The following is a 24,050-nucleotide window of genomic DNA, read 5'->3' as shown; positions in this document are numbered from 1 at the left end:
TTATTATTAATTACACGTATTTGGTGAGCTCAGACCCGGTAGATATTTTTCCTCCTTTTCATACAAATCCAAGGAACGGGTTACAGAATAGAGAGAGAAAAATTTGGCGCCCAACGTGGGGCTGCACTTGTGATAAATTTCGATCCTAACTGCTTTGAATAATTTTTTTTTATTAGTAAACACATTTTTTTTTTTATTTTTTTTTTTACAATGGATCTGTGCAAGAAACTTAATTTTGATCCTGAAAGGTCCATAATACTTACAAAGGTTGATCCAAACACTACTCTCACAGAAGTGAAGAGATTCTTTGACTATCTTGATGAGGTCACGAAAGTAGAGTGGTTAGGTGACAAATCCTCAGGGGAGCTTCTTTGTGAATTTCAGGAAGTTACCACCCCATTAATTGCTGAAGAAGACTATTTGAATGCTGTTGGCCAAAATGTATGGGGTGTTATACCAGTAGATGGTATACAGATGAAAGATGCGCAACATCACTCTAGCACTCCAACACCAAGAAAGAGAGATTCAGTTCAAACCTTGGATGATATGGCTGATCAGCTGTTGGCGCAAATCGAAAGTTTGGCCCAACTACACTGTGTAAATGTAAATGATCTAAGCCAGCAGGTGGTGACGAAACTTGCACACAAGGCTGACGACGTTGACAGGGGCCCTTTCACTTCAACCCCTGCTACACGAACAGTTCGTGATGCAAAGCCTCAAGAGAAGCAGACTGCAGCTGCAAATTCAGCATCAAAAGTGTCGTTTAAAATCCACGAAGATGTACCCCCTATGGAAAGGACGATGATTCATGAAACTCCAGTCACTCTTACTATACCACAAGAAGTGCAGCGTTTGGTGGTGGAACACGTGGTGAAGCATGACCCAGAATATCACGGACATGTCCCCTCACCCCCAAAGTTGAGAATGTTTTCTGGACATTGCCCTAAGCCTAATGGGGAAGTCAATTTCACTACGTGGCAGTTGTATGTGAGGCAATTACTCTCAGACACTTCTTTGACAGAGAGGCATAAAAGAAGGCATGTTTTGGATAGCCTCCTCCCCCCTGCTCTTAATGTTGCCCTTGGTGCAGGTACAAATGCACCACCAGAGGTGTACATGATGGAGCTTGAAAAAGCTTATGGTAGTGTTACTGGTGGAGATGAGCTGTACATTCAGTTTATAGAGACGCACCAGAACAGGGGCGAGAAACCTTCCGATTATTTGAGACGACTTCATTCTTTGATGCAGGAAGTTGTTGAAAAGAAGGGAGTGGTTAGTAAGCGTTCTGACACTCTACTTCTCAAACAGTTCGTCAGAGGGTGCTGGGATGAAGTTCTGATAACGCAGTTGCACCTTAAAGACTTTCTAACAGACTCGTCACAATCTGAATTGAGTTATTCTAGCTTGCTTTTCAAACTGAGGTCTTACGAACATGAAAAACAGCTTAAAGAGAAACGTATGAATCTTCATTTGTGTACGCCTCCGGCGAGAGCGCAAAGCCAAGTGCATGTTACCGTTGATCAGGGATGCACAGCAACCCCTGAGGAGGTGCAAGACAGTATGGCGTTGACCAGATGCATAAAAGAGCTTGAAGCTGAGGTAGTTAAAGCTAAAGCGCAGAAGCCAGCCTCAGTGAATAAACATGTGTATGATCAATTCCAGGCCAGTGGATCTAAGAAGAAAAGAGGCAAAGAGGGAAAGCTAGCATGCCCTGTGCCTCAAACTCAACCAAAGTCACCCGCTATTGGTGTGTTTTGCTACCGCTGTGGTGAGGATTCTCATTATTTGCAGCATTGCACTAACCCTGTGAATGCAGCATTGGTGCAGCAAAAGTTAGTTCAGAGACATGAGCAAAAGAGTTCTCCCACAAAAGTGACCCCACCCACTGCGCATTTAAACTTGGAGTAGCTTCTGTTGTGGAACGAACAGAAGCTGGATTTGCGAAAAGTTCCATAGAAAAAAGTAACCAGGTTCCTAATGGTCTAATTGGGGAACCTTGGGAAAGTAAAGCTTGGTTAGATGGAATCGAGTGTCACTGTTTAATTGATACGGGATCTCAGGTAACTTGTGTAGCCGAATCTTTCTACAAGCAGTACTTGCAGCATAGGGGTATTACTCCTATGAGAGACTTACTTCGGGTTGAGGGAGCTGCAGGGCAAATAGTTCCCTACATTGGGTACATTGAAATAGATGTACAGTTTCCCAAGCCTGCTTGCGGAACGGATGCGGTCGTCACTGCATTAGCGTTGGTCTGCCCTGATCAGGCCTACAATGCTCGGTTGCCTTTGCTAGTGGGTACAAATATACTTCGCCATCTTGTCCAGGATTGTAGGTTAGTGCAGGGAAATGAGTATCTACGGCAGATGCCTATCAGTGCTAATTGGATAGCTGCATATCGCATGTGTGACAGTACGGTGACACCCTGTAAAAGGGCACAGCACACTACCCCCGTTAGACTGTCGGGCAAGAAGTCTGTAACGATCAGCAAAGGGGAAAAGTGTGAGGTGACCGGCGTGTATCGAGTGAAAGATTGTGGTATGAACAAGACGATGATTATTGATGAGCCCTTGATGCACCACATTCCCGGTGGTTTAGTTGTGGAGTGTAAATTGATACAAGCAGAGATCTGTGCTCGGAATAAAGTCAAGGTAGTCATCCGTAATGTTTCAGATCACAGTGTGACTTTACAGCCAAAGGGAGTGCTTGCTGAGTGTTCAGTGGTGGACTGGATTAAGTCTGTGCCGCTTTTTGATGATACTGCCACTTCACAAGCCACCACATCCCTGATGGCGAATCTTTTGGTTAAAACAGAGGATCCTGTGACTCTGGACTTTAGTGACTCTCCTATTTCTGAGGAATTCAAGGCTCACATTATTGAAAGAATAAATAGGGAAGCGTCAAGTGCATTCGCTAAACATGATCTTGATGTAGGACATGTGTCAGGTGTAGCACATAGAATAGAGCTGGTTGACCACATTCCTTTCAAAGAGCGTACCCGTCGGGTCTCGCCTGCAGATTTTGAAGATTTGAGGAAACATCTCATAGATTTACTCGCTAGTGAGATTATTGAAGAATCTAGCAGTCCGTACGCTTCCCCAGTTGTACTGGTGAGGAAGAAAAATGGAGATTTGAGAATGGTAGTTGATTATCGTAAACTTAATAAACTGACAAAGAGAGATGCATATCCTCTCCCAAGGATCGAGGAGACCTTTACTTTGTTGTCAGGCTCTAAGTGGTTTTCGGTCCTAGATTTAAAAAGTGGATACTATCAGTTGGAGGTAGAAGAAAGTGACCGTCCCAAAACAGCATTTACTACTCCGTTTGGAAACTGGCAATTTAGGCGTTTACCTCAAGGCCTGACAAATTCGCCAGCAACATTTCAAAGAACCATGGAGAAAGTCATGGCAGGTTTGAATTTGCAGGAAGTCATAGCTTTTCTAGACGACTTAATCATTTTTTCTGACTCGCTTGAACAGCATGAGGAAAGGCTCATGAAGGTTCTCAAACGGATTTCCGCCTTTGGACTAAAGTTGGCACCTTCTAAGTGCAGATTTTTTCAAAGTTCCGTCAAATATCTAGGACATGTTATTTCGGCTCTAGGTATCCACCCCGATCCAGACAAGATTTCGGCCATAAAGGAATGGCCCATTCCAAAGACTGTCAGGGATCTGAGGGGATTCCTAGGTTTTGCCGGATACTACAGACGCTTTGTTGAGGGCTATTCCCGGATAGTTAAGCCTCTTAATGGGTTATTACAAGGTGTATTTTCCACTAGACAGTTATCATCATCTTGTCGTGTCAAGAGTAAATCTCAGTCTCTAGCTGGGAAATGGGACGAGGAGTGTCAAGTTGCATTTGACACAATCATTCAGAAGCTTACAAGTGCGCCCGTTCTGGGTTTTGCAGATTGGAAGTTACCTTATATTCTTCACACTGATGCCAGTGTCAATGGCCTAGGCGCCGCTTTATATCAGGTTCAAGATGGAAAGACGAGAGTGATCGCCTATGCCAGCCGCGGCCTTTCAAAGAGTGAGAAAAACTACCCTGTACACAAGTTAGAATACTTAGCACTTAAATGGGCTGTGTGTGAAAAATTTCATGATTTTCTGTATGGCACAAAGTTTACCGTGCTAACTGATAACAACCCGTTAGTGTATGTGCTTACGACGGCTAAACTGGATGCGGCTGGCCATAGGTGGCTCGCAGCTCTGTCCATGTACGATTTTGATATCAAGTACAGAGTGGGAAAAACTAATGTTGACGCGGACGGGCTATCTCGACGTCCTCAAGAAACACTGATTGATGATGCAGAGACCATCCAGATAGATGAACGAATTGCAAGTTTGTTGAGTAAAACAGAATGTGCAGCTACCGAGTTTGAGAAGTTTGGTCAGGAAGAGATTAAAGCTGTGTGTTTGAGACATTCAGTATCTTGTGAGATGCATACTCCACAGCAGTGTGACGAGGGAGACTCGCTGGAAGGCAGAGTTATTCCAACTCCGGCTGTGGAGATGTTACTTTGTGATGAAAATGTAGTTCCTGATGATTTAATAGATCCTGAAGACTTGCCTGGACAGACTGCTTTACCTAGTATGACTCCAGCTGATTGGTACAAGCTACAAAGAGAGGATGCAGCCATCAGAAGAGTAATTAGTCTTGTGGAATCTGGGGAAACTTTAACTCATGCAGAAAGGCTCAATGATTCAAAAGAAGTGATTCTAATGCTGAGGGAAAGGCCCAAATTAAGTTTAGTAGATGGTGTGCTGTACCGTATGGTATCTGATCAGTACGGACAAAATTACGGTCAGTTGGTTGTTCCCCCTAGTTTCAGAGATAGAGCCCTTGAAGGAGTTCATGACGAAACTGGGCATATGGGTTACGAAAGAACTTTGGAGCTTGCTCGAGCTAGATTTTATTGGCCTAAAATGGCAGAATGTGTTGAGCGAAAGTGTAGAACTTGCGAGCGATGTATCAAGAGGAAATCCCGTGCTCAAAGGGCTGCAGAGCTAGTGAACATCAAAGCTTATGCTCCCTTGGAGTTAGTGTGTATCGATTACCTTTCATTAGAGCCAGACTCAAGCGACACCCGTAACATCTTAGTAATCACAGACTTTTTCACAAAGTACTCATGGGCATTTCCTACCAAGGACCAAACAGCCAAGACTGTAGCTTCTGTGTTGTGGGAGAACTTGATTTGTCATTTTGGTTTCCCAAAAAGAATACATAGTGATCAGGGAGCTAACTTTGAGTCTGAGCTTGTGAGGGAGTTGTGTACAATAGCTGGGGTAAAATCCCGCACTACACCTTATCACCCACGGGGAAACCCGGTAGAAAGGTTTAACCGAACCCTTCTTGATCTACTGGGGACCCTGAGTGATAAGAAAAAGGAACATTGGAGAAAATATGTCCGTCCCCTAGTGCATGCGTATAATTGTACTAGAAATGATGCGACAGGTGAATCTCCTTTTCTTTTAATGTTTGGACGCCAACCTCGTCTTCCAATTGACCTTTGCTTTGGGATAAACCCGAAGGGGTACAATTCCAGAACTCATTCTCATTACGTTAGTGAACTAAAGCGAAGATTGAGGTATGCCTATCAACTGGCTGTTCAAAATGCCGAAAAGAGACAATTGATGAATAAGAACAGATGGGACAAGAAAGTTACACCGGCTTCAGTTGACGTCGGTGATCGTGTCTTAGTAAAGAACGTCAACATTCGAAGAAAACACAAGATTGCAGATCGCTGGGAATCTACGGTCTATGTGGTGACAAAGCAGCCAAATGCAGAGATTCCTGTTTATGTTGTCCGGCCTGAGAATGGTGATGGCCCTGAGCGTATCCTGCATAGAGATCTTTTACTCCCATGTGGGTTTCTTCCAGCAAGTCCTTCTGAGGATGATGAAGTTTCCGTAGTTACAGCGACACGTCCACGCAGAGTGCGTAAAAGTAATTCGGAAGAAGAAGAACGTCGTGATGAAATTCAGGAAGCTGAGAGTCCACAAGTGTCTCTAAATCCGTATGCCCCAGAGTTTCAGTTGGGGACCGCATCACAAGACGTCCCTGATTCCTCCTTTATTCTCAATGTGTCAAACGATCAAGAAGTTGAAATGAACCCAGGTGACTCACTAAGGGATGAACCTGACGAGAGAGAAATTGAAGAGTGTTACGAGACAGAAGTTCAGCAAGATTCTTCATCTTTAGTGGAGGAAGATGTTAATGTGTCCGTACAGCATGATGAGTTAAGTGCGGAAGAAAGACGTGATTCTTTTGTTGGGCTGAGAAGGTCCCAAAGAGAAAAGAGACCCCCAAGTAAATTGAAAGATTATGTTGGTTGGAAAGCCCAATGTGTGCAACAAAGTGTAAATGTAGAATCCCAACCCAACTACTTCAGTCAGGTACTTGAAATGATGCAACAACAAATGAGAGTGCAACAAACTCAAGGTGAACTATTGTTTAGCCTTATGGGTCATGTATCAAATTAAGTATCTAAACTCAGAGTGAACTGTTGTTTAGCCTTAAGGGTCAGACAATTAAGTATCTGATGAGGACATCAGAGTTTTGAGCAGGGGAGGATGTAACCCACTCAAATAATTGCACCAATGGATTGATGGAAGATTTCTGTCAATATTTACAACTGAGTACAATGGTTTCTTTATTCACATTTTTATGTATTTTATTTTTTTTATTTTTACTTAATGCATAACATGTTTGGGTATGTAAAACAAATGTACAAATGTATTTTTGCTTGTTCTGTTGTAAAATAGAATTGACTATAAGAAGTTGCGTCGATGGTTGCTGACGTCACTTTTGCGCCAGCTCGTGGTGAGAAATGCAAGCGGAGTTTTGGCTGTGCATAATCTTTTCCATCCTCGCTAATTTTCACTTTAAATGTATACCTGAACTGTTTTATTGCATTAGGTGAGTCACAAATATTATTATTTTTCACATATTTGTTCTGTATTTTCATTTGTTAATATCAGATGGAATGGATTATTACTTCTGTTCGTGAATCGTACAAAGTACACAAAAAGGACAAATGTAAATTCATTTTCTCATGTTAGTAGCATTGTTAAACATGTTTGTACAATCGTTTGGTGGAAAATATGTTGTAAGTTCAAGTTAACAATGTTATACGAAGTTAATGGAAGTTAATTCGGCTGACGTCACTTTTGCGCCAGCTCGTGGTGAGAAATGCAAGCGGAGTTTTGGCTGTGCATAATCTTTTCCATCCTCGCTAATTTTCACTTTAAATGTATACCTGAACTGTTTTATTGCATTAGTGATCGGAGGAGAGTGTGCGTGCTTGATGAGATCGGACTGTTTCAACGCATCGTGATCGTTTTGGACTCTGTTTCAACTCATCGTGATCGTTTTGGATTCGTGCCAGGAGGGGCGGAGCGTTGGATTTCGTTAAGGAGGGATTGCGCAATCAGAAGGCTCGTTCGTTTAAAGGACGGAAAAGTTTCTTCATCATTCGTTCCAACGAGGAATCTGTAGGCATTCATACACGCATACTGACTGAACTGAGTCAAACACATTCCAACTTCATTCAGGATTCAGTATTCATCTGCATTTGTTTTGATTGTTTGGACTATTTCTTTTATTTTATTATAATTTTGTTTTCTTTGTCTTCAATATTAATTGTTGACTGACAACATTACTGTTTAAGGGTTGAATTGAAATCAGCTGAAGATATATAGATCTGTTTTGTTTTGAATATGTGAAAAGGTTTTCAAGCACATTGCATTGAAAAAGGAAAGAGAAAGCAAGAAGGAGAAACACATTGAGTACAAGTTTTCTGTTAAACTAATTTCTGTTTGTGTCTTATTCAAGCAGTTAGTGATCATATCTAAATTGAATCAAGTGCAGACACATTTTATGAACACAATTTATTTTGTATATTTTTTTGTGTTTAATGTGAAGATCCCGAACCCGAGCCTCCAAGTTATTTTAATTATTATTAATTACACGTATTTGGTGAGCTCAGACCCGGTAGATATTTTTCCTCCTTTTCATACAAATCCAAGGAACGGGTTACAAATACACTTCAAAATATAATTTATTTCTGTGATGCAAAGCTGAATTTTCATCAGCCATTACTCCAGTATTTACTACTCCAAGTCTTTACTATTACTTTTTATCAATTTAACACATCCTTGCTGAATATAAGTATTAATTTCCTGCAAAGAAAGAACGAAAAAAAGAACTGATCCCAAACTTTGAACGGTAGTGTATATTTTGTTACAAAAGATTTCGATTTGAAATAAATGTTGTTTTCTAATGTTTTATTCATTAAAGAATCCTGAAAAAAGTATGACAGGTTCCAAAAAATATATATTAAGCAGTTCCAAAATATTAAACTGTTTCCAACACTGATAATAAATTATCTTTGGAATGATTTTTAAAGGGATCATGTGACACTGAAGACTGGAGTAATGATGATAAAAACTCTTTGCATCACAGGAAACCGCTATGTTAAATTGCAATATTATTTCACAATATTACAGTTTTTTTTCCTGTATTTTTAATCAAACTTCTTCTTAAAAAAAAAACATTTAAAATCTGACTGATCCCAAACTTTTGAATGGCAGTATACTGTATGAAGAAGTACATTCAATTATCTAAACTTGGAGTATGTCCCTTTTTTGTCTCACCTGTACAGTAAGACCTTCCCTTGCAAGTGGCATCCATTGGCTCCTGACAAACCTTCCCCTGCTTCTCAAACATGCATTCTTTGCAGCACGCACTGTTCCTGTCACTGGTGTAAAGAAAAAGAAAAAAACAGTTACAGAAAGTAAATGACCACAGAATTTTCATTTTTGTGTGAACTGTCCCTTTAATTCAGTGTATCTGTGCATTTTTTCATGAGGCCACATGGAGGAGCTGTACCTGCACTGTACATTGGGCCGCAGTTTGCAGTTTGACGTGCAGCAGCTGTCGGTGTTGAGGTGGATCAGTCCAGGATCACACTCCTCACCTTCCTCCACCCGTGAGTTTCCACACACATTACTATTCCTCTCTCTAAAGCAGGTGGAGGCCTTAGCCCTCAGTCTCTTTGCTATAGAGATCTTACTGCAGTTGGAAAACAACTATCGGGGAGCACAAAAACAAAACGCTTACAAATTGATCATGTGACATTCTGAACAAAGACAGCAAGCTGAAGCACGTACTTTATTGTTAGAGTGGTCCCCGCTCACCGCAATGGGGTACATTACATATTTGCCCCCCTGGTCCTCTCTGGGCGCGCAGTATGACACATCATCTGGGTCATGAACAGCGCCAAAGTTGTGGCCAAGCTCGTGGGTAGTAACCAAGTCCGCTTCCTGTTGGTATATGGTCAGAAAATCGGTTTACCAAATAATTACAGTCGAATTACAGGTCGAAATTATTCAACCTCCTTGACCTGCAAGACATTTTGCGTCTGAGAACTAAATTTTGTGAAAACAATTCAACAAAGGCATCAGTACACTATTAGAAAAAGTTTATTAATACACGTTTTAGTAATTCTAAGAGAGAACGGAAGGTGATGAATAATGAATACAAAATCTAATTGGCTCTAAACGTTCATGTTCAAAATTATTCAACCCTCAAAAGTCAAATTTGGTGCAGTATCTTTTATTCTTTAAAACCACCAATAAGCGCTGCCTGTAAGCCTCTCTACTGCAATCTTGGTCCATTCCTCACCTGAATAAGCTTTCAGATCACTGATCATCTCTGGTTTTCACTTTGCCACTGCTTTCTTCATATTCAACCAAATATTTTCACTGAGAATTAAATCTGGAGACCGAACAGGCCACTCAAGAACATTCTATGACTGATCCTTAAACCAAGCTTAAGTAGATTTAGATGTATACTTTGGGATGATTTTTTGCACCAGACATACCACTGATCCATGGGTCCAAAAAGTTCCAGTTTGGTCACTTCACTCCATAAAACATTCCTTCAGAACTCCACAGGTCTATTTAAATAAACTTTAGCATGTTCAAGTAGGCCCTTTTGTTCTTCTTGGTCAAGAGTGGAATTCGGCAAGATGCCCCAACATGAAGGCCATACTTGTCTTGTGTTAATCTCATACTCTGCCCTGAAATGTTTTTCCATCTTTCATTGGATCATCTTGAAAGTCTTTGGCTGTAAATTGCAGGTTTTTCCTCAGTGGTTCTGATTAAACATTTTATGATATTGTGCTTTTTCTGGTACAACACATTTTTATCCAAGGAATAAGGCTGCCAGCTGTGTCTCTGGAACTTTTAATGTCTTAGAAATCTTCATATGTGACCCTGGACCACAAAACCAGTCATAAGGTTAAATTTTACAAAACTGAGATGTATATATAATATGAAAGCTCAGTAAATAAGCTTTCTATTGATGTATGGTTTGTTAGGATAGGACAATATTTGGCCGAGATACATCTATTTGAAAATCTGGAATCTGAGGGTGAAAAAAAATCAAAATCCTGAGAAAATCACCTTTAAAATTGTCCAAATTAGGTTCTTAACAATGCATATTACTAATCAAAAATTACATTTTGATACATTTACAGTAGGAATTTTACAAAAAATCTTCATGGAACATGATCTTTACTTAATTTCCTAATGATTTTTGGCATAAAAGAAAAATCAATAATTTTGACCCATGCAATGTATTTTTGGCTATTGCTACAAACATACCCCAGCGACTTAAGACTGGTTTTGTGGTCCAGGGTCACATATAGCCTTAGACTTTATAAAGTAATAAACTTTAATTTCTTTTCTATAGCTTCTCTATAGCTTTTGTGAGAGCTCTGTTGACTTTGTTATATTAACTACTCAAACATCAGCACACGCTGGTCTAACTGTATGTATGTGTTACAGCTCAAGCTAATTCTGTTTTCTAATAGAGTTTCTAAAGGCTTAATTGTGTTTTAAGATCATTTTGTTCTCCCCCACACAAATAAGTGACAAAAAATAGGGGTTGAATAATTATGACATAGCTGTGTTATTAAAAATCCTTGAACTCAAAAACATTGCATTACATTACATACTGACAATATCACTTTTAATATGGCAATAATCTGTTATAGATGCAAGTCCTGGATCTTCAGAAAAGCTTGTACAGGTCCTTCTCAAAAAATTAGCATATTGTGATAAAGTTCATTATTTTCTGTAATGTACTGATAAACATTAGACTTTCATATATTTTAGATTCATTACACACAACTGAAGTAGTTCAAGCCTTTTATTGTTTTAATATTGATGATTTTGGCTCATGCAGCTCATGAAAACCCAAAATTCCTATCTCAAAAAATTAGCATATTTCATCCGACCAATAAAAGAAAAGTGTTTTTAATACAAAAAAAGTCAACCTTCAAATAATTATGTTCAGTTATGCACTCAATACTTGGTCGGGAATCCTTTTGCAGAAATGACTGCTTCAATGCGGCGTGGCATGGAGGCAATCAGCCTGTGGCACTGCTGAGGTGTTATGGAGGCCCAGGATGCTTCGATAGCGGCCTTAAGCTCATCCAGAGTGTTGGGTCTTGCGTCTCTCAACTTTCTCTTCACAATATCCCACAGATTCTCTATGGGGTTCAGGTCAGGAGAGTTGGCAGGCCAATTGAGCACAGTAAAACCATGGTCAGTAAACCATTTACCAGTGGTTTTGGCACTGTGAGCAGGTGCCAGGTCGTGCTGAAAAATTAAATCTTCATCTCCATAAAGCTTTTCAGCAGATGGAAGCATGAAGTGCTCCAAAATCTCCTGATAGCTAGCTGCATTGACCCTGCCCTTGATAAAACACAGTGGACCAACACCAGCAGCTGACATGGCACCCCAGACCATCACTGACTGTGGGTACTTGACACTGGACTTCAGGCATTTTGGCATTTCCCTCTCCCCAGTCCTCCAGACTCTGGCACCTTGATTTCCGAATGACATGCAAAATTTGCTTTCATCCGAAAAAAGTACTTTGGACCACTGAGCAACAGTCCAGTGCTGCTTCTCTGTAGCCCAGGTCAGGCGCTTCTGCCGCTGTTTCTGGTTCAAAAGTGGCTTGACCTGGGGAATGCGGCACCTGTAGCCCATTTCCTGCACACGCCTGTACACGGTGGCTCTGGATGTTTCTACTCCAGACTCAGTCCACAATCTTCCTCAGGGTCCGGTCACCTCTTCTCGTTGTGCAGCGTTTTCTGCCACACTTTTTCCTTCCCACAGACTTCCCACTGAGGTGCCTTGATACAGCACTCTGGGAACTGCCTATTCGTTTAGAAATTTCTTTTTGCGTCTTACCCTCTTGCTTGAGGGTGTCAATGATGGCCTTCTGGACAGCAGTCAGGTCGGCAGTCTTACCCATGATTGCGGTTTTGAGTAATGAACCAGGCTGGGAGTTTTTAAAAGCCTCAGGAATCTTTTGCAGGTGTTTAGAGTTAATTAGTTGATTCAGATGATTAGGTTAATAGCTCGTTTAGAGAACCTTTTCATGATATGCTAATTTTGAGATAGGAATTTTGGGTTTTCATGAGCTGTATGCCAAAATCATCAATATTAAAACAATAAAAGGCTTGAACTACTTCAGTTGTGTGTAATGAATCTAAAATATATGAAAGTCTAATGTTTATCAGTACATTACAGAAAATAATGAACTTTATCACAATATATTATGCTAATTTTTTGAGAAGGACCTGTATTTGTAAAGTACTGTAGTCTCCGGAGGGTTGAATAATTTCGATTGCAACTGTATATCAAGTACATTTGTTTGGATCTCACTTGCCTTGGTAAGAATGGTTTTCCCGTAATTTTTGGTGCTGGTTAGCCCTGTGTTGAGGTATATAGCATGGTTGTCATTTCCTGAAGGTGGACACTCTTAAGATAGACAAACAAAAATGTCTAAATATGGTGAAAACATAGGGACGACCAAATTTATTGATCCATAATATGGAATTTGCACTTACTCTCAGAGCAAAGACCTCCAGGAAAGCCTGGTTTGGAAGGAGCCACGTAAGCCAAGCCGAGCGTGCCTTCATCAAAATCCTGATATGTGAACAGATGAGCCAAGCACACCTTGGATGCATTATCTGCTATGTCAATGCTAAATTGCTGCAGGGGGAAGACAAAATGTAATTTTTACTACATTTATAACACAGCTATAGCTAAAGGGGACATCGGATGCAAAATTCCCTTCTACATGGTGTTTGCATATAAATGTCTTAGCAGTGTGTGGACACAACCACCCTACAATGATAAAAATCCATTCACATATTTTTACTCCCCAAAAAAACTGAAGTCTCAAATATCAAGCCACAGTAAAAGGTAAAAAGGGTGTTGTTTTACATGACCATTGAGGAATTCTAACCAAAGTGTGTTGCAGACATTTCATGAAGACCCTAAAGATTCATACCAACTTGTGGAAAAAGGGCATCCGATGTCCCCTTTAAAATCAATCAATGATTTCAAGATTCACATTTGAGGTATGACTGAATAATTATCACATAGAGTAAAATGTGAAAGTCTCTAAGTAATTTTAACCACAGGCTTATTTTCTTCAAAAGTCCTACACAAAATCCTGGACCACAAAACCAGACTTAAGAAGCACGGGTATAGTTGTAGCAATAGGCAAAAATACATTGTACGGGTCAAAACTATTGATTTTGCTTTTATGCCAAAAATCATTAGGATATTAAGTAAAGATCATGTTCCATCAAGATACACTGTAAAAAAAATGAATTTTAATGGTAAAAAAAAAACTGTAAAAATGCTACAGTAAAAACCTATTAATTGGTAAACGATAGGTTCCCCTACAATGTATGGTAAAAAAAAACTGTATTGCACATTACATGAAATTTTACGGTAGTATACCGTTTTTGGAAGTGAAAAAATGTATAATTTGCAGTGAATAACCGTAAATTGACATTTCCAGAATTTCCCGAGTTACATTTCACATTTGATGTTTTTTACTTGAAATAACTGTTTCTTCTTAGTTTTTTCTTATCATTTCTGTACATTAGGGTTGTATGTTACATCTAAAGTTGTTAATTTAATGTTTATGGTTATCTTAGTTTCATGTTTGTTACCATGATGGTGTTTAGTATTTGTGTGAATGACACTGTGCTCCTTCTATACATGTTAATATTTAAAAGCTAAAAGATTTCAGTACTTTTATACGTTGGTATTGGTCAATAAAATTCCAGTATTTAAATGTAAATTTAAGTTAAATCCGTAAAAACCTAAAATGCTGCTACCGCATTTGTTACGGTAAAATTCTGGTAATCGCAGATTCCAGTTTTTTATCGTAAATTTTACGGATTTTTTTTTTTTTCAGTGTATATTTGGAAATTTCCTACCATAATTAATTCAAAACTTAATTTTTGATTAGTAATATGTATTGCAAAACACTTTGGACAACTTTTAAAGGCGATTTTCTCAATATTTAGATTTTTTTTGCACCCTCAGATTCCAGATTTTTTTAAATAGCTGTTCAAGCAAATGTCATCCAATCCTAACAAACCATACATCAATTAAAAGCTTATTTGAAAGCTTCAGATTATGTATAAATTTAAAAAAATTGACTGCTAATTCTCCTCCAGGTTTTAAGACTACAAATGGAACTACTCTAATAACACTTCCATTCTTTCTCTTCACTGGTTTTCTGCCAAAGAGGTCACAGGAAGAGATGGGTAGTGAATTACAATACATAAATCCTCAATAACATTCTTCACTTTCAACTGTTTTAAATTAGTACAGAGCGGAAACCAGAGAACACGCTCTCATTAATTCAGTCATTCGCTCCTACAGCTCCAGCTCGCTCACCTCCAGGAGCTTCTTGACGTCCCAGACATCTTTGTTCTTCAGAGGAGTTCCTTTCATGTTGAAGTGGGCACCTCCCGGCTCCACTTGTGTGGGTGTCTTGTTAATTATGATCTGAAAGAGACAAATTCAGTTTGCTGGCTCCAAAATAGCATTTCACTGGAGTTCTTATAGCATTCTTCTCAAAGAACCAAGCTTACCTGCTGAATCTGAACTCCATAACCTTTATACTCCTCATCCCAAGATGTATTTCGGTAGATGTCATCCACACGATCAATAAGCTCAATCTAAACACATCCCAAGCAAATTTGTAAGACATCTGCCAAAGATTTTATATAACCTTGCTCTCAGATGACAGATTTTCAATGGATATGAAAGGTCGGTCACACTTTAAGGTCCAATTCTTGCTATTAACAAACCATTAACTATGACTTCTGCCTGAATAAACTCATAACTTACTGTTTATTAATAGTTAGTAAGGTAGTTCAGTTTAGGTATTGGGTAGAATTAGGGATATAGAATAGGGTCATTCAGAATATGTGCTTTATAAGTACTCATAAACAGCCAATATTTTAATAATATGCATGCTAATAAGCAACTAGTTAATAGTGAGAATTAGTCCCTATACTAAATTGTTAGCAAAATGTCTAATACAGTGGTTCTCAACCAGGGGGCCTCAGCAAACGTTTAAGAGGCCCACAATATTTAAAAATGATTTTTCTAATTACGCTACAATTTAAAAGTTCTAGGTCTGTAATGTTTAATGTTTTTAGACGTCTCTCATGATCTTACTGCATTTATTCAAGTACAAAGAGTAATAAAAACAGTAATATTTTGAAATATAACCAATTAAAATAACACTCATCCAGTCAGAAAAATCTAAAATATTTATAATTTGAATTATTTACAGTTATTTTATTGAACTATTTTAATATATATTTCCACTCATAGTTTCCATAAATAAAGTTTGAAAATGAGCAGCATTTTTATTACAGCAGAGAGGGGATTTTAAAAAAAGTACTTTTATTTTTTTATTTTAAAAAAGTATTTTTTGACTTAAAAAAATACTCAATTTTGCTCAGATGTGATTTTTTTGTATAGCCGTTTACATTTTTGTTTTAAGATTTCGAAAGTGAACAGATCATGGTTCTGAACTGACGCACATGCTTAAAAGAACGATACAAACAGGGTTGCCAGGTTTTCACAACAAAATCAGCCCAATTGCTTCTCAAAACTAATTCAAAGCTAGCCCAATCACGTTCCAGGTGGTAAATATTGCATTAGTGGGGTCGCTTCAACTCAGAGTTTAAAAACAACCTGCAGCAACAATGAAAAAGTATCCCAATTCAGCAGGAAACCTCTGGACTTGGCAACACATGTGCAACTTGATTTTGGTCTCATCTGACCACAACACTTTCACATAGTTCTCCCCTAAATCATAGAGATGTTCATTGGCAAACTTTATACAGGCCTGTACATGTGCTTTCTTAAGCAGGGGGACCTTCCAGGCTGTGTTATCAATTGTTTTCTTGGTGGCTATGGTCCCAGCCGCCTTGAGATTATTAACAAGATCCTCCCGTGTAGTTCTGGGCTGATTCCTCACCATTCTCATGATCATTGAAACTCCACAAGATGTGATTGTGCATGGAGCCCCAGACCGAGGGAGATTGACAGTTATTTTGTGTTTCTTTTATTTGCAAATAAAAGGTGAGAAGGTTGTCACCTTTTCACCAAGCTGCTTGGCGATGGTCTTGTAGCCCATTCCAGCGTTGTGTAGGTCTACAATCGTGTCCCTGACATCTTTGGACAGCTCTTTGGTCTTGGCCATGGTGGAGAGTTCAGAATCTGATTGATTGTTTCTGTGGACAGGTGTCTTTAACACAGGTAACAAACTAAGATTAGGAGCACTAACCTTTCTAATATCATCTTGTTACCTGTATAAAAGACACCAGGGAGCCAAAAGTCTTGCTGATTTATAGGGGACCAAATCAAGTCTCTCACTGTTCAAATAAACCTACCATTAAAATTATAGACTGATCATTCCTTGTCAGTGGGCAAATGTACAAAATCAGTAGGGGATCAAATAATTATTTTCCCCACTGTATTTACCCCCCAGAATTCAATTGGGCTAGTTTTAGACTAGTTTTGAGAAGCAATTAAGCAGATTTTGTGATCTGTTCACACTGGAAATCTGATAATCAGATCTGAGCAAAAGGCTTGCAATGTGAACGTAGCCTAAAGGCATTTTTACCAGGTAGTTGAGGGTGGTGCTCTCCTCCCTACGGCCCATGTGTCTGAAAAAGCGATAGTCGGCCACAAGCAGCAGAGGGCAAGTGTTCTTACTGTGGTCCGGCGTCTGTCTCCTCTCTCTCAGGTGGCCTGTGGAAGAGACACGATGGTGAAAATAGACAAAAGGGTGAGAAGACGAGAAACTTTACACATGGGTGACAAAGTAACTATATAAAGTGGTGTCTCACATTACACTGTCTAGATTTGGCTCTGATGAGCAGAAGTGTCAGGTCTACTTTAAACCAGATGTGTTGATATAGAGCTTTTGAGATTGAGACTTTAGTATTTCATAACGTTAAAAAATCTGCAAAGTAACTTAAAGATTTACCATCTTCCTCTTCATCTAGTGCTCTGGCTGCTTGCACACTTTCTGGAAGCATCTCACTGGCATCTGCATTGATGTACCCGCACACTTTTGTAGCCGCTAGACGGCTCACGTTCCTGATGTCTTCTGAGCGATACACAAGCAGCCGATCGTCACGAGGGTTTTCGATAAACCTCCAAAGTGGCTGAAGGAGTTAAAAATCAATGTATTGTCTTTGTTAAAGAGCAGAAACTAAATCATATTTGTAATGTTATAATACCTCAATGTTGTATTCAGCTTCATTAGTAAGAATATGAGCTGTGAAGTCACTGTGACCAATATGTGCTTGTACTCTGGAATTCTCCTCTCCTAGAAAGCAAGATAATTTTTTTTTTGTTGTTTTCTAGATTTTAAATGTTTAAAAGTACTTCAGATGTTAAAACACAGAGTTGCAGTTACCAATGACATGACCAGTGAAGAAGTTTTCTCTCTGGACCTCGTACACCTCTTGAGCGCCATTCTCTCCGACCACCACGGCCTTGAAGTCATGAGTGAAGAGCTCTGTGTTGGTTGTCAGGTACAATCTGAAATGCCTATGAAATATTCAGAAGAGTTTATCAAATGTCTGAGCACTAATCCAGGTGGTGATAGTGTGCTGTGGTACATGCGTGAGGAGTATTTACCTCTGTAGTGCAGTGAAACCAAGAAGTCTTTCTGCGTGTGTTTGCGACTGGACGTCTCTCTTGCGAACCGAATGCTGTTGAAGACTGGACAGCTGAAGAACATCAAAGTCTGACAGCAATGAGCTGAGTTGGTCTAAAGGAGTCACAGGGAACAACTTTACGCATGTCAATAAATAAGCGCAAATTTATTTTTGGTTTAAGTTATAAGGTTTTTTAGTGCCATCTGTGTGTTTTCTCTTTCCATTATTGCTCAGAACAAGTTTCTCTCAACTACGGCCACAGAACAAACAATAAAAAATTTAATTCTGACTTTTTATCTCACCTGACTTTATTTCTTGCGATTGCGAGAAATCAGACATTCTCAGAAATGCGAGTTTATAACACAATTATGTTATTTTTCACAATTTTGAGTTCATATTTCACAATTTTGAGTTATCTTTTTTCTATTCTTACTTTTTCTCAAAATTATACATTTATATCTAACAATTAAGACTTTTTGACTGTGAATTCTGGGTTTACATTTGCATTTACATCTGAGTTTACACAATTCTTAATTTTTTCTCTAACAATTTGAAATTGTGACATTTTTTCCTCAGAATTCTGTTTACATCTTGCAATTCTGACTTTTTTTCCATTTTATTATCTTAGAATCCTGTCTTTACACCTCTCAATTCTAACTTTTGTTCCCCAATTCTGAGTTTCTCTTTTAAGGGGCTCTTAATTCATTTTTGTGGATCAAACGATCTGAAAATCCCAGAGCCGAGTATAAAACCCAGAGTGATTTTTACAGAATGCTTTAAATGGGGCAAGTATAGATCTCTGCAAGAAAATAATGGGAGTAACCAGATTGATGGGCGAGGCCAAAACAGAGGGGCGTTTTTGACCATGTTACCTGATTGGCTGATGTCATAGTGGCGGGTAAGGTTTAGGGTTCAGGTAAGGGGGATCATTTTAATTGCATATTCAGAAACACCCAGCAATTTGAAAACACCCACAAAGTCAGAAACGCCCACTTTTGCTCTGCAGAGACCTCCGTCTCCAAAGGGGTATCAAAATAGCTCTTGCTACCCTCCACTCATCCAGAGTTCTAGTCCGTGTCTTGTTTTGTGACAGGCAACCACTGAGGTTTTGGCTTCTTCTGGAACAATTTTTATTAACAGAATTAGAAAAAAAAAATATATATATTGTTTTCTGCAGAATAAGTTACACTTATTATTACATTTTTGGTTTATATTCAATGCTCGAATTAAGTCAAAATTTGAGTTTTATCAAATTTAAGTCCATAAAAGTCTTAAATGCCTTAAATGGTACAAGAAATTACTTTAATATAATTTTAACAGGTCCTAAATTTGGGGACGGAAAGACAAGAATCACAACGTGGCTTGAAGGGATAGTTCACTCAAAATGAAAATTCTGTCATGAGTTACTCACCCTCATGTCGTTCCAAACCCGCAAGACCTTCTTTCATCTTTAGAACACAATTAAAGTAAATTAGAGTACCACAACGCATGTTCATAAAGTCATTATTTTTGTTTGTTTTTTGCACACAAAAAGTATTCTCGTAGCTTCATAAAATTACAGCTAAACCACTGATGTCACATGGACTATTTTGTTGATGTTTTTGGTTCCTTTCTGGGCCTTGAACATGGTAGGACCCTTGCTGTCTATGGAGGGTCAGAGAACTCTCGGATTTCATCAAAAATATCTTTATTTGTGTTCTGAAGATGAACGAAGATCTTACGAGTTTGGAACGACATGAGGGTAAGTAATTAATGACAGAATTTTCATTTTTGGGTAAACTATCCCTTTTTAACGTGAAGATAAAACTTCAAAAGGCTATGAGCTGCTCATTTTAAAGTCAAAATGTGGTGCTGTTTTTTTATTTTTTTTTTTATTTATAAAAACATCTTTCAAGGGAACCGACTGGCATTTTGTAGTTTCATGCCTGATAAATCATTGTTCGTGAACAGTTCTTCTTTGTGTACAGCTGCTATCAGAGAACCGCTATATTTCTGTCGTTCCAAAAGCGCCACCTACTGGCAAAGAATAAATGCATTTTCAATAAGCCTGTCTGCTGTTTTTGTTCAGAACAATGTGACAATCAACCCATATTTCTACGCAGCAAACACTGAGTTATTAATGTGAACCAGTGTATCAATAAGAAGCTAAAACGCCTTCTAAAAGAATCTAAACAATTAAGACAGTAAGAATGTACAGTTGCAATCAAAATTTTTCAACCCCCTTGACATGCAAGACATTTTGTTCCAGATAATTTGTTTTTCTAAAAACAAATCTACAAAGGCATTAGTACACTATTAGATAATTATTTTAATACACATTTGAGTAATTCTGAAAACATAAACTGATAAATAATGGAAAAAAAATCAAATTGGCTCTAAACGTTCATGTTCAAAATTATTCAACCCCCAAAAGTAAAATTTGGTGCAGAACCTTTCATTATTTAAAACCACCAATAAATGCTGTTTGAAAGTGTTTAGAAGCGTTTATCACCTCTCTACTGCAATCTTGGACCATTCCTCGGTGGAAAGAGCTTTTAGATCACGGATAATCTTTGGTTTTCACTTTGCCACTGCTTTCTTCAAATTCGACCAAATATTTTCAATGAGAATTAAATCTGGAGACTGAACAAGCCACTCAAGAACATTCTGTGACTGATCCCTGAACCAAGCATAAGTAGATTTGGATGTTTACTTTGGGATGATTGTCCTGCAGGAAAGTCCGTTGATCATCATCTTCGGTTTTTGCACCAAAGGCATCACAATTCTTGGCAAAATGGCCTGATACTTCAAAGAATCCATAGTTTCCTTCATACGGTCATGTTTTCCACTTCATGCTACAGTAAAACAACCCCATAATTGGATCAGCCCACCTCCATGTTTGACCATGGAGATAGTGTTCTTCTGCTCATTAGTTTTCCCTTTTTTGCACCAGACATACCGCTGATCTATACGTCCAAAAAGTTCTAGTTTGGTCACATCACTCCATAAAACATTCTTCCAGAACTCCACAGGTCTATCCAAATAAATTTTAGCATATTCAAGCTGACCTTTTTGTTCTTCTTGATCAAGAATGGTATTCGCCAAGATGCCCCAACATGAAAGCCATGCTTGTCTTATGTTCATCTTCTACTCTGGAATGAAATATTTTTCCTCCTTTCATCGCAAGTCTTTGGCTGTACATTGCAGGTTTTTCTCAGTTGTTCTGATCAAACATTTTATGAAATTGTGCATTTTTGGTTTAACACCCTCAAAGGTTTTCTGGTACAACACACTTTAAACTAAGGAATAAGGCTTTTAATGTCTTAGAAATCTTCACGTAGCCTTAGACTTTCTAATACAATAAAACTATTTCTTCTCTATAGCTTTTGTGAAAGCTCTGTTGACTTTACCATATTTGCTACTCAACTTCAGCACATGCATGGGATAAATGTATAGATGTGTAACATCTCAAGCTGATTCAGTTTTTTTTAATAGTTTAATAGTTAAAGGCTTAATTGTGTTTTAGGACAATTTTGTTCCCTACCACAAAAATAAATGACTTAAAACGGCAATGTTGAATAGGGGTTGAATAATTATGACAGCTGTCTTACTGAAAAAATCCTAGAACTCAAACACATTACATTATATATTGACATTGTCACTTTTAATATGCCAGTACACTGTTGTAGATGCAATTTTTATAAAGTCCTGAAACTTCAGACAAGCTTTTATTTGTAAAGTACTGCAGTCTGTGAGGGGTTGAATAATTTTGATTGCAACTGTACATATTTTAAATTTAATATAATTTTAATTTAAAAATTAATATAATTTTAATCATATAAAACGTCATTTCCAGTGAAAATACTAAGTGGCTTGTAACTTTGGAAAACCACTAGCCACAAAAAAGTTAATGTCAAACCCTGTTTATATTGTTGTTTATAATACCACTAATTATACTGTATACATATAACTAAAAGTATGGTATTTTGTTTAAAAGTTTGGTTGCTATAGTAAACTCTTGTAAGAAAAATGCTTTGCAGTTTAGTTTCTAAACAAACTCTCTGATGAAAGTCATTAAACTCAATGACAAAAACATGGAGATCAGATATTTAAAATACAGTAAGGGGTTTGAAAAAGCGCAGTATGGTTATGACGGCGTCACGAAAACAACACAATCTTTCCATTCAGATGTACCCATAATGTTTTGAAAGTATTCCCATTCCCAAAAACTCACCGTACTCGTCGTCCAGGACATCCCTAATGGGTCTCCTTGAACATTCCGTCAAGAAAAAAGACGCCAGAAAGAAAACGATGCGTTTCATGGCGAGGACGTTAATGTACAACACAGTACTTCACACAGCAGCGGCATTTAATCCCATGGATTACTAATCTGTTTGAGATCAACATCTGGACATGGCCAAACAAATGTACACGCTCACATCTGGGCTGGATAAAACAAAGCCACAAAGTATCAACTGAGTATCAAAGACGAACAAAAAACGCTCACTTCAAAACGCTCTCGTCCATGTCGCTTGATGTTATAAAGAAAAAGGATTCACTCAAAACCAAATCATGCCAACATCTGAGTGGAGTGAAATACCCGGAAGTATTTAATGTGGGATGGATGGATCAGATTCACAGCGAGCCAGGAAATCACCATTAACTTTATCTAGAGAACGTGTTGAAGGCGTTTTCAAAAGACTGATTTAAAACTGTGATTTTAAAATCACGCGTGACAGTACACGGGGATTTTCAAATGAGTTTTAGTCAGTGTATCCGCGGTGTGACTTACGTAAGAGGATAAACTCTCGGGCTGTGGCTCAAAATCTAGCGTGCTCCCTATATAGGCAGCATTCATTCGGCGTCACAGACGTGTGAGCGTGTGTATAGGTAGAAATCACACTTGGATTTGAGAACAGACTCGGTCTAGTCCAGACTCTATTTTTAAATTCTTACCTCAAACCCCATGAAATTCAGACTAGCGTCTAGGCTCATTTGGAGGACAGCGTACAAGCAGCCGTAAACCTTTTATTCAAGAAGATCAAATCACTAACTTAAAGGAATTAAAATGATTAGTCAGAAGTACTAATTATTTTCAAAGCACTGTTAAACCAGTTCTGTTTTATTGCTTTTAATCCACGTCTATTAGTTGTTAGGTCGCCACTATGCTAGTGTACTAGTAAACGCTGAAGGGTTTTACCTTATTAAGTTGTGCTGGAAAATTAAGCAAAATACTAATGACTCGATTTTTTTAACCAATCACTTGCTTTATAAATTAACAGCATTTGATTAGATTAGACACTTTTGCAAAGTGATGCTACTAAAATAAGGGACAGAACTAACGTTAAGCATCCTGTTTTAATAAGACGCGCCATGATCTGCAATATTGGCGGCACTGTGTGACTGAACGTAAACAATGCCATTAAACCGAACTGAACTTGCAAATGTAGCCTATTATTGCTGCTGAAAATGGTCAATTATTGTCATGTTTTTGACTGTATTAATCGGTCAGACCAGATTTTTATTTTTTTGGAGTATTATAGAATTCCAAAAATTTTAACAAAACAAGGAGAAGAGTGCAAAAACTGTCTGAGGAACAAAAGGCATTCATGGTTGGCCAAACTGAACTGGAATTTTCCAGGGCAAGAATCTTGACTACATTCATGTTTGTTCTTGTCATTTTCAGTCAGGTAGGTGAAATATTAGGCAAATATCTTAATTAACATTGCTTGTACATATCTTTACCACATATTAACTTTAGTTTGTCAAAATATTTAGCTCTTTCCTGCTTACTAAGCCCTCTATATGATTTAGCAGCTTCCATGTATTTTATCTACTGTTTAGACAGTATAAATTAGCAGAACAACGTATTATATTAATAGTGCAATCCATGCTGTTGTTTACATCAGAGTATCGCCAATATGGCCCCACATCTGTTAAAAAAAGTCACCAGAACAGAATGAAAGCAAACAATGAAAAACATTTCAAGACAAAACTG

General features: G+C 38.3%; 1 protein-coding gene across 1 annotated transcript in view; it reads right to left on the bottom strand.

Moving 5' to 3' along the window:
- Positions 1-22,785, bottom strand: part of adam17b (ADAM metallopeptidase domain 17b) — a 30,589-nt gene extending 7,804 nt beyond the window's left edge. Inside the window, exons 1-13 of the mRNA XM_073852883.1 lie at positions 22,287-22,785; positions 18,054-18,186; positions 17,830-17,963; positions 17,651-17,739; positions 17,395-17,575; positions 17,029-17,156; positions 14,978-15,064; positions 14,781-14,891; positions 12,926-13,070; positions 12,741-12,836; positions 9,171-9,319; positions 8,890-9,089; positions 8,655-8,758 (exon numbers count right to left, since the gene is read on the bottom strand). Coding sequence (XP_073708984.1) covers positions 8,655-8,758; positions 8,890-9,089; positions 9,171-9,319; positions 12,741-12,836; positions 12,926-13,070; positions 14,781-14,891; positions 14,978-15,064; positions 17,029-17,156; positions 17,395-17,575; positions 17,651-17,739; positions 17,830-17,963; positions 18,054-18,186; positions 22,287-22,374 — 1,645 coding nt within the window. The 5' untranslated portion in view covers positions 22,375-22,785. The remainder of the gene's footprint in view (positions 1-8,654; positions 8,759-8,889; positions 9,090-9,170; positions 9,320-12,740; positions 12,837-12,925; positions 13,071-14,780; positions 14,892-14,977; positions 15,065-17,028; positions 17,157-17,394; positions 17,576-17,650; positions 17,740-17,829; positions 17,964-18,053; positions 18,187-22,286) is intronic.
- Between the last annotated feature and the right edge of the window lie 1,265 nt (positions 22,786-24,050).

The sequence above is a fragment of the Garra rufa genome, chromosome 13 (assembly GCF_049309525.1).
Source record: "Garra rufa chromosome 13, GarRuf1.0, whole genome shotgun sequence".
Taxonomy (NCBI): domain Eukaryota; kingdom Metazoa; phylum Chordata; class Actinopteri; order Cypriniformes; family Cyprinidae; genus Garra; species Garra rufa.
Note: the sequence above shows the minus strand (reverse complement) of the source record. Positions and strands in the feature narration are given on the sequence as shown.